This window comes from Euprymna scolopes, chromosome 24 (genome assembly GCF_053919585.1).
Source record: "Euprymna scolopes isolate OS-2025 chromosome 24, ASM5391958v1, whole genome shotgun sequence".
NCBI classification, from domain to species: domain Eukaryota; kingdom Metazoa; phylum Mollusca; class Cephalopoda; order Sepiida; family Sepiolidae; genus Euprymna; species Euprymna scolopes.
In genome coordinates this window covers 15577549-15596117 of record NC_136505.1, presented here as the reverse complement: position 1 = coordinate 15596117, position 18569 = coordinate 15577549, and the positions used below count along the sequence as shown (strand labels likewise).

Sequence of the window (18569 nt, the reverse complement as noted above, 5' to 3'; positions counted from 1 at the left end):
AATAATGAATACGAACTATGCAGGATTTGAAATATATTCAAGCGTATTTTACGATCCGGTAAGACCGCCACCGCTATTATTGTAATAATTAAAAACATTATAGAACTTTTATGGTTGAAAAATTTACTGGTCGGTAGAAAATTAAATTTTATTGCATTTGGTAACAGTTAGGTTTTGCATATTTTATCTTTGCCACCGATTTATGTTCTGTTTATAAATAGTTCATGATTATCACATATTATTCAGTAATCGAGCGCAATTGGCCGATGAAAATAGTTTGGTGATTTGGTTAGAATGGAGCTCGTTTTTGTGTTTTTTTGTTTTTTTGGTTTTTTTTTCTTTTTGGTTTTGTTGTTTTTTGTTTGTTTGTTTTTCTTTTTGTTTTTTTTGTTTGTTTTTCTTTTTGTTTTTTGTTTTTTTGTTTGTTTTTCTTTTTGTTTTTTGATATTGGTTGTTTTTTGTTGTTTTTTGTTTGTTTGTTTTTCTTTTTGTTTTTTGTTTGTTTTTCTTTTTTGTTTTTTGTTTTTTTTTGTTTGTTTTTCTTTTTGTTTTTTGGTTTTTTATTTTGGTTTTTTTTTGGGGGGGTCCTTTTTTTGTTCTTTGTACGAAAATCAAAAATCAAAACTCGAAAGTATAAATTTTCATTGAAAAGTAATTATATCTACTTGATTACTACTGACATGTCACAATTAGTTAAATATTACTACATTATTACATAAAACATGTACTTTGATGAATCAATGATTCAGTGATATCAGCCAATAATTGTAACAACTTCCCTTGACTTTATGCTGTATATTTATGTATAACTTAAAATTTTCTTCGAAAACTATTTTCATTACTAATTAATTTTCTTCTTCGGTCGTTTTTCGTAATTTTTGGATATGTTACGAATTTCTACATGACAGTTAAGTAGATACCATTGGTTTTAATTGAAATCCGTTTCGATTTTTGCTCTGATAACGAAGAAGCACCCGACGAGTTTAAAAGTTTGTTAGGATTATTTACTGGTTTTGTCTATTTATATTATCGTTATCGCCCTTAATTTTTGTTCTCTACACCGAACACGCAAACGAGTTGCTGTTTTAGACATGTTCGGGAAAGGGGTTGTACCTTTTGAAGTTGTGTTACGGTTTAATTGAACGTAGTAGATCCGGTCGAATTTGAACCCCGCATAGCCAATTCAATAGGATGCGTTCGTCTTCCCCCATCCCGCCTCCGTCCAGTTTTGACAACCATCGCTGAAGTTCGCGCTCAAAACTTGAAGGAATTTCATCGGAAATTGAAGATAAAAAAGAACTGCAAAAATAAAACGAACACTCAAGCGAAAAGTTCTTATAGTACCTTACAAAGGGGAGGGGGCAATCGTAGGATAATTGGAGAGGGGAAAGGATAGAAAAAGAGAGAGAGAGAGAAAGAGAGAGAGAGAGAGAGAGAGAGAGAGAGGTGTTACGGGAGGAGTTGCGATAAAGAAAGAGAGCGAAAAGGGGTGATACGGAGGGTGTGTATTTCTTTTGAGCTGTTTTTAAAAACATGTCCTCCGTATACGGTACGTACACAGCATATTTGCGGGAGCCTAACATGGCTCGATGGTGGGCTTTGGTTAACAAGTTCTTATCATGGACTAATTCTCCAGAAGTATTGAGTGGTCGATATCAAGCAAGGGCCCTGCCAATGTTGGCTATGGTGTGAAAAGTTCGGTTAAAAAAAAAAGAAAAAAAAAAAAGAAACGAAACGAAAAAAAAAATCGTTACACTTATTTAGTTTTCAATAGAAATATGAACTTTCGTTCGGTTTTTTTATGTTCCTGTTCTCGGTTTTAAAAAATAGCGAGTTTTATTGTTTACAGTAATATAACTTGCACCAAGCTGACCTTTTTCTCTCCGATTGTCTTTTAAACGTTCTTTCTTGCTTCCTCCTTTTTTCTTTTCTCTCTCTTTTATTTCCTTTCTTTACATTCTTGTTTCTTTTTTTCTTCTCCTCTCTCTGTTCTTTCTTTCCTCTCCGCTTTCTTTTCTCTTCTATCTTACATCTTCGTCTTCCTTACCCCCTTCCGAGCTTCGTCTTTTCTTTCTATCCTTCCCTCGCAAGTTATACATCTTCCTTCCTGCTATCTTCCCCCCCTCTCTCTCTCTTTCTCTCTCTCTCCCTCTCTCGCTCTCTCTCTCTCCCGCTTTCTCTCTTTTTCCCTTTCTCTCACTATCACTCTCTATCTATCTATCTATCTATCTATCCGCCTCTTAATCTCTTTCCTTTTCTTCTTTCTTTACTCTCTTTCTCCTCTCTTTCTCTCTCTCCCTGAACATACTTCTTCTCCAAACAGCTCTCTCTCTACCCTCCGCCTTTCACCCAACAACTCTCTCTCTCTCTCTCTCTCTCCCTCCCTCTCTCTCTCTCTCTTTCTCTCTCTCTCTCTCTCTCTCTCTCTCTCTCACACACACACACAACTACACATGGTTAGTTAGGTGGGTAGGTCGGAAACTAGAGTTAGGTGTAGGTTTGGAAAAACACGTCTATAGGTAGGTAATCTGGCAATCCCCAGTGCTTTAATCGACATCGCTTGGGCAGTCAGTCACTCCAACGGTCCAAGCACGGACATTACAATATTATTCGGGTGTATAACAACTAAAAGACCACAGCACAGCACTCCATGCGACACGGAAAAAAGTGAGAGGCGGGTCGTTTCATATCGCAATAATACAGACCTGGACACACGTACGGAGCGACCCTTTTTTTTTTCGTCTGTTTTACATTTGGACCCGGACCTTAACACACGGACCACGCATAGATATATCTATCTATATAATTGTATCTTTCTCTATTTACCAAAGGACAACACATATTTACACAAGTATTTTCTTTCTTTCTTTTTCTTTCTTTTTTTTTTTTTTGCCAACAAAAAAAACAACTCCTCAGGTGGACTTCTTATATACATACCCATTTCATTTTTAGGTATATTTTATTTTATTACTTTTGGCCATCTTAAGGAAAGAAAAAGAGAGAGAGAGAGAGAGAGAGAGAGAGAAGCAGAGCAGGATCAGGAACGAGGGAAAGAAAAGTAAAAGAAAAAAAGAAAAACAAAGCAAATCTGTGATAAAAAAAAATTGTCGATAATACCTGGCATTTTTGTCGATCTATCGATCTATCGATTTATCAAAATCTAATCGCTATTTACATCTACCTGTATATATCATTCTTTTCATTGTTTATCACATTTGATGTGTTCCTTTGATGTTACGTCTCTCCAGACATGTCTCACGCACGTGTTTTACAAGCAAACTATGCCGTTATTTATATTTATATTTAATTATTTATTTAATCTATCCGAGAAAAGGCATATCCGTAATTAACACCCGGTAACAAAAAAAAAAAAAAAAAAAAAAAAAAAAAGTTGATGTGGGAAGAGTACCGATCGACTATTGTCAAAATTGTATTATTTATTATTGCTTTGTCACTATCCGTTTCGGCACACATCTGTAATAAGACGAAAACGTTAAACTTTTTGAAAGAATACAAACTTAAACGTGTACCTGTGTAGGTTGGGGCCCGGGATTACCACCTGTTTTTCTATTATTATTATTATTATTATTATTATTATTATTATTATTATTATTATTATTATTATTATTATTATTATTAGTTAGGGTTTCTTTCCCTCCCGTCACAACCACATACATTTTTCCTCTTCCTTTTTTTTTTTTTTTTTTTTTTTTTTAGCACTGGAGACTCGCCTGCGAACCCTGTAATTTTACTACTTACGAGAGACGATAGAACTTTTACGCACACGTTTGTTTTAGGTATCGTTAGACATCTTTGCGACAAGCGGAAAAATAGAGGGGTTTTTTATTCCCTTTTTTTTTATATTGTTTGCAGTAACTATAGAGTGAATGCATTAAGAGTTATACAATAATTCTCTCCATTTCAGTCTAATCACTTCTGGTTTTATATAGTAACGCATCCGTCGCATCCCTGACTTTGTCATTTTACTCTAACAAGTATGACTACTCCAGCTAGGACGACTACGAATACAAACAACACTAATAAAATGACACTATTTAGTGCGTTATTAGTATTATACCATTATCACAAACACAATACGAATAATAAACGACTATCCTCGCTTCTTCACTACTACCAACGATTAAATTTCTCCGACCTGTCGTTCTCAAAACATGCTTATATAAAATAATAGTATTAATCCAGTGCATATATATATATATATATATATATATATATACATATATATATATATATGTATATTTACACACACATATATATAAATATATAATATATATATACATATATATATATATACATATATATATATACATATATATATATAGGTGTGTGTATCTATATATGCGTTTATATATACACGTAAGTGTATCAATTAATCTTTTTCTTATTAATTTCTTTTTAAAACGATCGTTTTCCTTCCTTCCTTTTTTTTTTTTTTTCAAACTCTCCCTCCTCAGAAATTTCCTGTGCAACTTCGGCGCTCTCTATAAGATAAAAAGCAAAGAAAAAGATTCCCCATTCCCCTTACAAAACCCCTGTTAGCGTACATTTTTTTCTTTAATTCTCTCCTTTCTCATATCTTCTAGTTTTCTTCTTCCTTTTTTTCTGTCAGTCGTGGTTTTTTATATACTACTACTACTACTACTACTACTACTACTACTACTACTACTGTTATCGAAAGTATCTGACCGAAAATCATTTTCTCTTTTTCTTTTTTTACTACAGTTTTTGATAGTTTCATTAATGAAAAAAAAATAAGGCAAAAAAAAAAAAACAAAACAAAACAAAAACAAACTGAAACGGCGAAACGCTGATCAAAAATTTAGGAGCCTAAAAACTTTGTATTATTTATTTCTTGTTTATTTATTAATTTTTTAGGGATACTTGTTTTTTACTTGTTTTTTACTTGTTTTTTTACTTGTTTTTTACTTGTTTTCCTATTATTTTCCCAGATTTTTTCTTTTTAATCAAATCGTTACAAAAAATATTAAATATATATTTTATTTCTTGTTAGCAATCTAATCTTTTACACACATACACACACAAACCTGCTTGCTTCCTTTTATAACTGGAGTAAACAGACGCAGACACGTGCTCTTTCTGTTCGTTTCTTGTACGCACGTACACACACACGCGCGCAAGCGCATACACACGCACGTGCTGGCCTGCAAAGACAGCGAAATAGTGCGTATTTCTACATTCAACAACATTAACAAATAAGTTCCTCATTAGAGGAACCTATTTGTTAATGTTGCAACCTGCATCGACTGGGTATTTATCACGCCCTACATGAAATAAGGGCATTTAAGGTCCAGAAAAATACTCTAAAAAAGTAATATTCATATACATACACACACATATATGTGTGTGCATGTATATTTATATATATATATATATATTTATATATAGTTATATACAGATAGACGTGTGTGTGTATATATATATATATATATATATATATTTAACAACCGACTGAAATAGAGAAAAAAAAAAGTTGAGAAAGAGAGTACACACAAACAATTCCGCTTGTCCCTTCCTTCCACATGTACACCCAATACCGGGTATTCAAAACTCTCTCTGACTACGGCACGGCGCTTACAAGACGCTCAAGACGTGCAAATGCGTTCAGCTCCCTTGCTTAGTCGACAACAACAGGGGGGCTTCATGGGTTCTGTAGGTAGGTAGTTAGGGGCTTACATCCTCACTACCCTATTCCCGCCATCACCATCTTTGCCGTCTCCCCCTTCCAAAGAGCGGAGGGGGCACAAAGACTTAGAAAGAGCAACGGACCTAGTACCTCTGAAAATAACAAAAAAATTCGAACACGTGCTGTCTTCCACATTCCAATTCCTTCGCCCACCCCTACCTTTTGCTTCTTTCTTTCTATCTGTCTTTCTTTCATTCTCCTTAAACTGTACATTCAACATCCTCTATTTCTCTCCTCCTTCTTTTGTAAAGAGCTCCCCCCCCCAAAAAAAAAGGCCGGGATCGGTATAAGGTGAGGTGGCGTCTTTGGACAGAGTGGGAGGCGGAGGGCTATGGCGGAGACAGCCCTGATACGGAGGGTGACTGCATGTCACCATTCAAAAAGATTGCTTTGTAAGTTCTACCGGTCTCTTGTGACGGACAGTACTAGCAACGAACTGGGGCCACAGGGCTCCTCGGCGAACAACACCACCACCACCGCGCGAACGAGTAACCGACAAAAAAGCAGGCCTGCATCGGCCGGCAATATGCCTGCGTTGGTGTCGACCAATGCAGGCCACACAAGACAACTTGGTACAACATTGTCGTCGGCGTGGTCGTCACCGTCATCAACAACCATAACAACGGTATCCTCTGCGACGACGACGACAACAACAACAACAATCGCAACCACAACGACCACAACAACAACAACAACGTTAAGACAAGCTGGGGCGGCCCCTACAATCAACTGGAAATTTGCAATGACCGTGTCGCCTGCACTAGCGCCGAGCACCCTCACCGTAGCGCTGAGTGCAGCTACCGCCGTCTCAACGACGTTAGGGCCGGTGGCGAACCTGTCAACGTCGACGACAACCAATGCATCCTCTCAAAGAGGCTGCACAGGCGGTGCTCCTGCACCGTGTCCCTTCGGCGTAGCCCGGACGTTGGTCACTAATAATTCAGCGAACAAGAACTCGGCGTCTGGTTCAACGGGTTCGACGTCGCCGCCGTTAAGTATGAAAGAACTTCCGGGGCCGAAAGGATGGCCATTTTTAGGGACATTTCCCGAATTTCTCCGTAAAGAGAACCGTGGATGCATACATAAAGTTCAGGTAAGTCACGTTTGTTTTCGTTGATTCTCCCGTTACATATCACACCCACATTTGTTATATTTCCAAGCTTTTAAAGGGATGTACGAATTTTACCAGAAAGGGATGAATTTAGTGAGGCAGAATTGTTCTCTAAGCAATATTTATTTAATCATCTATTTAATTATTTTCTGTGCATTATATATATATGTGTGTGTGTGTGTGTGTGTGTGTGCGTGTGTGTGCGTGTATGTGTGTGTGTACAGTAAAACCCCGGGATACGATGGCCATAGAATAGGCTTTCTAAGGTTAGAATATGAAATACGATGTTTCTCCTGACCCTGGTTACGCTATTTACCCCGCCTTACAGTGTTATTTATAATGTCTTTTTTTATTATGTATATGTGTATTATATACTGTACTGTATTTTGTTACTAATTTTTAATGCCGTATATCGGAGTTGTGTGTGTGTGTGTGTGTGTGTGTGTGTGTGTGTGTGTGTGTGTGTGTGTGTGTGTGTGTGTGTGTGTGTGTGTGTTAGGAATCGGAAACATCGGAACTGTTGGTGTATTGGAATCGGAAAAAAATGTAGCTTTTTTCTGATGCAAGAAACGATTCTTTTAATTGTCATTTTTTAATTTTATTTTGTTTAAAACAAAATTTCCAATTGCTAGTAGTAACGAAACAAAATGAAGCAAATAAAAACATATTTATTAATTTTAAACTATCAGTTAAACAAAGATTTATAGCTCATCCCCTCACAAGTATATTTTTCTAGTTTAAGAAAATATTTGCAAATATTTTGACAGTAATCAGTGAAGAAAACAACAACTTTATAGTTAAATATTTAGATATTTGTGAAGAATTGGAATCAGAATCGGGAATTTAGTACGAAATCGGTAATTGTATCGGAATCGGGAAAAATATTGGAATCGTCCCGCCACTAAGATATATATGTGTGTGTGTGTGTGTGTGTGTGTGTGTGTGTGTGTGTGTGTGTGTGTGTGTGTGTGTGTGTGTGTGCCGGCATATTTTCCTGTAAGAAGTCTAAACAAATAATAAAATTATATATATATATATATGTGTATATATTTATTTAATAATGTCCAGTAAGATGTGACTTGGCTAATTCATTCTTTCCCTCTAATATCGTCTTCTTCGGTTTTCTCCGCGAACACAAAAACGTAGATGCGTATTTGAATAAACACAAGGGAAAACGTCACTAATTAAGATGAGGTCTCGCGCACTTATAAGCTGTACATCGATTGTTGCGTTCTCGTCGTGAATACCTTTCTTTTCATAGACAACATTTTAGCATACTGTTTAAATACCTAAATGTCGCCACAAAGACACTTTCACGGATAAAATACACTTCGTGCGATACACACACACACACACACACACACACACACACACACACAAACACACACACACACACACATATATATATGTGTGTGTGTGTGTGTGTGTGTGTGTGTGTGTGTGTTTCATGAAAAACAATAAAATAGAAGTCCTTATGTTTCATATAACCAGCGACATTAACGATCTACACGTGCACGTGCATGGTGCATTCGAAGTAAAATGTATATCGATTCAGTTGGTTGTATATATATATATATATATATATATATATATATATATATATATATATATATATATATATATAAACTTAGTCATATATATATATAAAACTTGGTCATATATATACATTCAAAACTTGGTCATATATATATGTGTGTGTGTGTGTGTGTGTGTGTGTGTGTGTGTGTGTGTGTGTGTGTGTGTGTGTGTGTGTGTATTTAAAACTTGGTCATATATATATATTGAATTAGCTCTAGGATATTTACCTATCGAGCTTATTATATATCTAAATTACAACGAGCACTTTCTCTTTCCTGTATTTTAATTAAACTAGTAATTTCACTGTTACATTGAAATACACTCAGCTCTTTAGACTATTGTTCTAATCTGCTTTAAATTATATATATATATATATATATATATATATGTATATATATTTATATTTAAAACTTGGTCATATATATGTATGTGTGTGTGTGTAAAACTTGGTCTCATATATATATATATATATATATATGTGTATATACATATTTATATATGTGTATGTATATATATTTATGTGTGTTAATTTATGTATGTATATATATACATGTTTATATGTGTATATATATATGTATGTATATATATTTATTGGTGTGTTATTATATGTATGTATATATACATATTTATATGTGTAAATATATGTATATATATACATACTTATATGTGCATATATATGTATATATACATATTTATTGTTTATATATGCATGTATAAACATATATTTATATGTGTATATATGTATGTATATATATATTCATAAATGTGTATGCATATATACATACGTATTTATATATATATGTGTTTATATATGTAAGTATATAGCGATATGTATATATATATATGTACACATTTATATTTATGTATACACACACATACATGTGTGTGTGTGTCTGTGTGTGTGTGTGTGTGTGTGTGTGTGTGATAACTTCATTTAATCACATAAATTAATATACGAAAGTATAAATGTATGCGTAAACTTTAATTATTTACTTCAACAGTGCTCAATACGTAGGTAGAGCTAGTTAGTAAGTTATACATATATTTGAATTGTATGTATGTGTACATGCATGTATGCATACGTGTGAGTGTGTTAGGTAGAGCATGAAAAGGAATTCAAAATATTGAAATATATATGTGTGTGTGTGTGTGTGTGTGTGTGTGTGTGTGTGTGTGTGTGTGTGTGTGTGTGTGTGTGTGTGTGTGTGTGTATTGTGCGGTTGTATCTGTTATGGGTTTTTAATTTCGTTGCCTTGTGTATACAAGTTGTTTTTTTTTTTATCTTTTATGTTAATTCTAAGAGTAAAGTATTTTTTCCAAAAATAAGCAAGAACTATTTTTAAGTGTTCTTCAAGCGTATGTACGTTTGCTAGTACATAGCGATTCCTATAAAAAAAAAGTGAGGGGGGGGGGCTAGATAAAGTAGGCTGGAGCAAAGAAAAAGTAGCCCTTTAGAGAAGAAAGGGGAGGTAAGAAGAAGAAGAAGAAGAAGAAGAAGAAGAAGAAGAAGAATGGGTGAGAAGTGGGAGGAAGAGGAGATTTTATCTCGATGAACACTTGAAAAGGTTACTTGTTGACATTAGGGGACGCGCAGTTAAAACGTACACCGGCAATCTCCCGCTCGTCAAACTTATAACGTATGTTACCCCCCCCCCCCGCAAACTAAAAGCGATAGTGATATTTGAATGAACTTCTCTTGTCATCTGTGATCAGTGTAGTAGTATCTGTCCTGTCTCAAGTCGTTATCCCAGGCATTACCTAATTCATTTAAAACGTAACAAGAGGCAGAAAGGATATTGACAGTCGCCTTACGCACTTTCATCTCCAAAATATGACAGATCGGGATATTTTTTTTATTTTACTTTTTTTTTTAGCCAGAACAATGTGCTCCTATTTGGGGAACTGGATTTCCGCTAGAGTTTTCAAAATTCCAGGCTTAAATTAAACATTGTGTCCCATGTCCCACGTTACCGTTGTAAGAGGAAGATAAACTTGTTTTTTGATGGTGAAAGTGTAATCCGTCCTGCTTCATGTCGCCATCCTTTTAGAGGCGACGAAGGAATTGACCTCCTTCGTCCCCTTCTTACGGGAGGTGGGGTACGTGCGTAGTTTTTGCGCCCGTGAGGTAAGGCCATTAAGAGTAAACAGTTTTTTGGGGGAGTGGGGGTTGCTATCGGACTACGGTTCAGTTTCTTTTTTTCAGTGGAGAACATGTAAATAAATCTCGCCCTTCTGACTTAAGATCAAAGCGTAGTACCTGATCTGCTTGAAGGGATTATTCTCCCATGCATTACCTCATCTTTCCTAGGGACTCTAAAGGTTTGTTTTTTTATTTGTGTTCTTGTTTTCGTCCCTTTTTTATGAAAAAACTGTGTTCTCTTTCGTTTTCATACGTCCATCCAACCAGGTCACTTTGGTAAACCGCAGCAGAATTCTACTTTTGGGGAGTGCTAGACTGTAAAATATTGCAAAATTATTGCAAAATAAACTGACTTTGTGTCTAAGCTTACTCTTTAAGCTGTTAAACAAAGATGGCCTCTGATTTAAGATTAGAGTTAAGCATCTGTTCTATCCCATGAATCCATCTCTCCAGTAGTCTGGGACGATTAACTGGAATCGGAAAAATCGGAACATTAAGAGGTATCAGAATCGGTATTGGAATCAGAAAATGCTAAAAATCAATTTCTGGAATTCTTTATATTTTAGTTTTATCTATAGTATAAATCTCGCCTTTCTATTTAAATGTACGCATGTGTGTATGTATGTATGTATGTATGTATGTATGTATGTATGTATGTATGTATGTATGTATGTGTCGCAAAAACTTTCGACAGAGTTGACGTATTTTCACGAGATTGGAATCATTTTGAAGCCCGGCTCTTCGGACAACAAATAACAAAAAATTGGCTAAAAACATTAATTCCTTCACCTTCAACTGGGCACTTTTCTATAGGGAGGGGTCACTTTTTTCGCCGATATTTTCGAAAGTCATCGCCTCTTTTCGATTGACTAGCGTTAAGGTCTGAACAGAGCTAAAAGGGAGAAACAGACAAAATATCAAGTATGATATGAAAAGAAATTGGAATCTTAGGGAGATATCAATCATACTAGTTATTATAGGTGCCACAGGGCTTATGAAGAAGAACCTGAAGTCCTACCATACTAATATTCCTGGTGAACCAAGTGCAAAAGAGATCCAGAAAATTGCATTTAAGGGAGCAACGAGAATACTAAAAAGAGCTCTCTGTTGGTTTCAATAAAAAGCAGGGCAATGTTGGCAGCTGGTTTGGCTGCCCCATACCCAGCGTCAAAATCTTCAAAGGAAGAAAATTAACAACAACAAAAAAGTAATAATAATAAAATAATAAATATTTATTGATTTTAAAATAAAACTAAACTAAAATCTATAGATCACCCCCGCCGCAAATGTGATTTTACGTTTTAGAAAATATATGCACATTTAACGTGTGTTTTTATGGTAATCGAGAATTATAACAACTTCATAGCTAAATATTTTGAGACTTATAAGTAATCGAGATCGGTTATTGTATCGGAATTGGGAATTTAATACGGAATCAGTAATGTATCATAATCGGAAACAAATATTGGAATCGTCCCATCACTAAGACCCATATCCCCCCCTACGACAAGCTTGTTTAGCAACAAAATCTCACCCCTTCACTGTAGAGGTCGCTAGATATCGAAAAGCCTTCTATTCTAATAGCTTTTTTTTCCCTCGGATTGCTAAAGTTTGAAATTTCCTCCCTGTTTCCTGCTTCCTGCTTCTCTGACTGTACTGACATGCAGAAGTTTAAATGTAATGTAAACAGACATCTCCTTACATAGTTCGCTGTAAACATGGTCGAAATAGTAGCCCCCTTATGCCCAAGTGGCAATATATCTTCTTTGGGATGAATAAAAGTAAATCTATATAAGTGAGAATGTGTGTGTAAGGACAGGTCTTAACCTATATACTCAATGGATTTTTGATCTACAGACTTGTAATTTAGTATATTGGGTATTCAGACATGTGGAAAAATTTTTTAATCGGTTTTCATATGGAAAAAAGGCCTGCTAAGAGGTCAAAATTGAATAATTAGTACTTGGGGGGGGTATTGAATTTTTTGTCAACTGTTTCATGACTACGCATGTACGAATCGTTCACAGTATGTTAAGAATAAGTAGGTTTGCAAAACTTTTTAATGATTCTCTCAAGCTGGCCTAATGGTTATCGTTCTTGACACTGTCTTTGGGTTTTGGTTTCAATCTCAGCTCGAGTATTTCTTTTTTACTTACAAGAAATGAACTGTTTCGAAAAAACATAATACTCGCAGGCACATGTTTCAGTTTCTTTCCGTTTTTTTTTTTTTTACTTCATTTTTTTAAAGGAAGTTAACGTTGCGTTTAATACCGGGCAATGCCAGGTACATCTTCTTGTATATAAATAAAAATAGACAGTGTGCATAATTTTTTATAGTTCATCATCATCATATTGTATGAATCCGAAGATTCTACTGTTGGCATTGGTTTCCCCGATACTTTTATAATCAGAATTATTTCTAGAAAGATATTGGGTACTTACGGGAGGGACTAAGTGATGGCTGCCAACATCCTAAGTGAAAGTGATTTTTTTGTCGTACGAACTGGATTCGAAGTTGGAAAATCTAGGTCGTCAGTCTGTACCGTTAACCACTTGACCACCGCCACCTTTTTTGTAGATAAAGATTACCATTTCCACATGAAAGACTTTTAAAAGAACTACAGTTGGAAAATGAATCCCAAACAATTTATTTTGGTTTACCTTCTTATTTGTGACCCATTTTTGTTAAAATCAGTTTAGTATTTAATAGAAACATGTGAAGTGACGTCACGTACCCTTCACTGATCACGTCACATACCCATTCACTGATGATTATATTTGTACTGGGCGTACTGATCGAACTGGAAGGGTTTGATGTGACAAAAGCTCTTATTTTCTTATAATGAAACGCTTCCATGGTCCTACTTCCAGAACACACAAAAAAAAACAGCAAATAAAAACAATGAATCAATTGGCGCATGGGGATATGATATGCAGACAAATGTTCTATGATATAAACCAATGGAAGGTAATGACTGCACTTGGTAACAAGATGGGACAAAGACGCATTCACAACAAACACTCGTCTTACTACAACCACTGTCACCAATTTCCCCCACTCTCTATCTGTGCCCAAATCTAAACACAAATTCCATAAATAAAGTTTCTTTCCTAGAACTGTTCGCGTGTGAAACTCTGTACCGCATGTCTGCTTTCTAGTTTACTACAATATGGCCTTTTTCAAGTCCAATGTAAACAAGTTATTGTTGAACCGTTCCCTTAAATAACAAAATTCTACCCAATTTCTACCAATATTAATCACTGATCACCTTACACGCATTAACCCTTATCCTTGAGTTGCCTTCAGGTCTAGATAAGTGGTGATTTCCTTGTAAGAAAAGGGACAGTATCTTTTTTTTTATTTATTATTAGGCAATAATATAATAACATATATGGCATAATCACATTGACACACCGGTTCCTGCTGGATCACCGAAGTTAAGCAATGTTAAACCATGATCAGTACTAAATGGGTGACCATTTGGGACTTCCAGGTGCTGTATGTTCTCTCCGCTTGTCTCAGCATTGTTTCTAGTCGTCCTAGAAATTCTCCTTGCCACTGGACACAAACAGTGCCGATTCAGGAGAGGTGTGGTTGGTAATTGCACAATCCTTGCCTCACAATTACACAAGTAGCTGCCCCTTCAGACTGAACGAAGACATTGAGCCAATAATAATCAGAAAGATTACCATTTAGGAATGTTAGGCACTGTATGAGCTCTTTGCTTACCTCCACATTGTTTCCAGTCATCCTGAACGTATACATACTTGCAACTAGAATTAAAACAGTGCCGACTCAAGAGAGGTGTGGTTGGATATTGTTCAACTTTTAGCACAAAAAAATTCACGTGCAGGCATCCTTCAATGGGTAGCCATACTCTGACAGGTCTGTTATTAGCCAAGACATTTTTACATTAAAACAAACGTATGGCCTTTAAATGTCTAAATATCAATATAATGCATGTTGCCGTTTTGGAGTTATTGTTATATTGACCTCAATTACGAGAGAGCGGGAGAGTGAGAGACCTCAGACAGAATCTCATTAAAACTATGTTGATTGAAACATGGAATAATACCTCGCTTGAAGCCATAAAAGCCAGTTCATGCAAGTAAGTCTATACTGCTCTCCTTTAACAATTACAAGATGCCTCTCCAACCACCGATATCCATGGCAAATAACAGCCTACCTGAGAATCTTCCTTCAAACTCCTCGGCAAATAACACCCTACCTAAGAATCTTCCTTCAAACTCCTTGGCCTAACATTCGCAGCAATATAAACTGAAACAAATATATTGAGGGCACTACGAAGGCTGCTGCAAAGAAGATAAGTTCCCTCTCTCATGCTAGAAAACTACTATCACCTGAGTGAAAACTACTATCATCTGACAAAATTGTCTGTGAGATGGGTATATATGCTGATGACACCATGCTCTATAACAGACATGACAGGAAAACAAATGAACACATATCTAAAGAAATCACAGAAACACTAGAGGATGACCTTCAATCTATAGTGGAATGGGGACATAAATGGATTGTCACATTCAATGCTGCCAAGACTAAACTTGTTTCTTTCAATAATTACAAGAAACAATCTCTACCACCAATAGCAATGGCCAAAGACTCTTTATCTGAAAGTACATCTTTTAAACTCCTCGGCCTAACGTTCACAGTAAACATGAGTTGGAACAATTACATTGAGAGCATTTCCAGTACCGCTGCAAAGAAGGTAGGTTCTCTCTACCGTGCTAGAAAGCGACTGACGCCCAAAAGTATCCTGTACCTCTATAAAGCCACCATTCGCCTATGCATAGAGTATTGTTGCTACATCTGGGCTGGTGCGTCTATCACTAGCCTCTCCCTCTTGGACAGGGTCCAATAAAGAGTTTTTAATCTAATAGGTCCAACTTTGTCAACTAAGCTCCAACCTCTGTCCCATCACCGTAATGTTGCATTTCTGTGCCTGTTTTTCAAATATTTTAATGGAGTGTGCTTTGATGAACTCGTGACACTTGTGCCTCCTCGACGTGCATATGTCAGACAAATCTGCTTAGCAACAAAATCTCACCCTTTCACTGTTTACGTCCCTAAATACCAGAAAGCTTTCTACTCTAATAGTTTCTTCCCTCGAACAGCTAGACTTTAGAATTCCCTTCCTGCTACCTGTTTCCCTGACTGTATTGACATGCAGAAGTTTAAATGTAATGTAAACCAACATCTTGTTATTTTTTCCTAGGCATGGTCCCAAATAATATGCTCTTGCATCCAAGTGGCGATATACTTTGTTCTGGGTGAACGTGAGTAAAAAAAAAGAAAAAAGAAAAAAAGATGAATACTTGATGTAAAAGTTGTCGTTTTAAACACAACTCTTTTGCATAAATTAACCTTAATGTCATTAATTAACCTATTATGCATCCAGGTGTAAATTAATTTTTCTAAATTCCCTGTTTATTTTGTGGGGGTGAGGATAGCTCGTATACTAAAATCTGAGGTAGATAAACCAAAAACAATATAGTCATTACCAAAAACAAAAAACAACAAAAAACATGAGAAATAAAAGGGGAGAAACACAAAGAATAAGAAATCTATTTTATTCGCTCATATATATGTAGTATTACAGCTAGGAATGGTCTAATCTGTTGATTGGGGGGGGGGGCAATCAACAGATTAGACCATTCCTACAATGATCCGGTCCCTATTAATTTTGCGGTGGAAGGTTAGTTCTGTGCAGTTCTAGAAGGTTCACCCTCCCAGGCCTTACCTTCTCTCTTTGAGTAAGGGTTAGTTTATTGCTAATTGCCTGGGGCGTCCTTACCAGGAAATGTCGACGAGTCTGTCCAGGTACTTTTTGCAGCCAGCCTGCCCTTCCTTGGAGGTGCCGACTTCTCAATCCCACTTTCCGACTCTGGTGTCACAGTTCTTGCAGTGGGAGAGAACTAAATACCCTATTTAGAGCTGAGCAGTTCTCTCACATAGTCAGTTACAACTCATATCACCAGGTAACTCCGTAAAGAATGGCATTCATGGAATTGTCAATGAAATTCATAATCCTTTCTGTAATCCAAACATATTTGGTACAAATAAACTTCGATCCATGCCTTTGCATATATTCGGTGTGTGTGTGTTTTTTTTTAGTCAAGCGAATCGAACTCATGCATAGAACTCAAAAAGATTGGGCCTTATGATGTTCTGGTCTGCATGAAGTCCTCCTCGCTCAGCACAACTATTCGTTAACCTGCCTGAAAGCGTTGACTCAGAACAAACAAGAGAATGATGCGAAAGCGATGTTGCGATTCTCAGTCCACTGATTTACGATTCCTGGCCTAACACGCTGGGTTCTAATGCCAACTCTTCCTAGATTTTCACCACAGTCCTCTTCGATGGCTAGTTTTGATACTTCCACGTGTCCACCGTCCCTATCACGGTGAAGAAAAGTTGGACTGATTCTGCTGCTGGCATTGGAAAATATTGCATGAAGTTTGCTAACATCAATTAGTTAAAATGGTGTTATGGGCCCGGCTAGATTCAAACTTGGATCACTCAGATTGTCAGTTCGTGTTTCTATCCAATTAATCACCATCGCCTCCTTTATGAATATCCAGGAGTGTTTGTTTTATCGCTGGTCATTGATTTGGCCAAAATATGCACCGCGGCCTGATAAGTGCACCAGGATACGATGTGCACAATATTTCTGACACATTCCTATTTTGCACTTCAGTTCCGGAATAAGGATTATTTTGATTTGAAATTACATCACAAATAAAATTTTACGGGACTAAGCTCTAGTGAATGACATTAAGGTTAATTTATGATCACACTTTCTACTGATGACTGGTGCTACCAGATCAGGCTGTCTGAAGATATCGGCTTTCTGACTTGATATTCATCAAACAATGATGTTATTGCAAAACTCAATCATGTTCTGCAAAACCAAAAAGAAAAACAACAAATTTTCTCTACAAAACAGTCAAACTAAACATTATGAATAAACATTTAAAGTTTTAAAGAACTTGAAGCATAAAAACTTTTTTTCAAAAATTACTGAATTCTGCATTAAATAACCCGAAAAGATTTGATTTGCTGTAAAATAAACCAACTAAATCATACTGATGAGACTGTTACGAAAGTGCCCCTTCACATCCTTTGACGGCGATAAAACAACGATTCTTGGACATCCATTACTGAAACCTGCCGGACGACACGGTATTTTAAGAAAAAATCTATTTGGACACCATCTAAACGTTGCATTGTTCAATTCTTGTAAAATGCCACGGATATCGATAGCGTATAAATTTGTCATATTATATGAACATTTCAGATTACGTGTGTTTTGACTTTCTGAATTATTGCAATTTTGTTTCGATAAATTTGGAGTTTTGTATTATATATTATTACGATTTTAACTCATATTTTTTATCTTAAAAAGTATGACCGTAACAAGAAAGAAGTTATTATTTTTCTAAATAGTAAATGAGATTTTTATTCGATTATTTTCTTTTAGAATTTAGAGTGGTGGATCAGTTTCGTATCTAAATTTAACGCAAAATGACCCCCCTCCCCCATTATGGTAGGTAATAAGTTATTTTAATCACTAAACTCAAGTCCGAGTGACAACCAGTTAGGGTTATATTTAAGATACGGTTAGAAGACCATGACGAAGTAACGAATGTTTTGAAAAACAAAAAAATTCCGACAATTTTAAAACTATTTGATGTCTGACATCAGAAAATTGATCTTTGTGAAAAAAATATCATTTTTTGAAGGAAAAACAAAAACAAATCTGACCATTTGCCCTGAAAGAATTAAACAAAAGTACAAAATTGATTTAACACCGGTAAGAAAGGGGGGGGGACAATGCAAAAACCAAATTAACGAAACAAAATGGCTTCTGTCAGGAAAGTTCAATTACTATATCGATATCCTTCATGAATTTTCGAATTATATATATATAATGCTCCCTATCTTGGGTTGAGCATATCGGAAAGTAATATACAATTTGCCATTAGCGTATTAA

General features: G+C 35.8%; 1 protein-coding gene across 1 annotated transcript in view; it reads left to right on the top strand.

The window, feature by feature from the left end:
* Positions 1-4925: 4925 nt before the first annotated feature.
* The window catches only part of LOC145246604 (cytochrome P450 27C1-like), a 171852-nt gene continuing 158208 nt past the window's right edge, over positions 4926-18569 (top strand). The window contains exon 1 of the mRNA XM_080108266.1: positions 4926-6818. Within this exon, the coding sequence (XP_079964392.1) occupies positions 6057-6818 (762 nt within the window). The 5' untranslated portion in view covers positions 4926-6056. The remainder of the gene's footprint in view (positions 6819-18569) is intronic.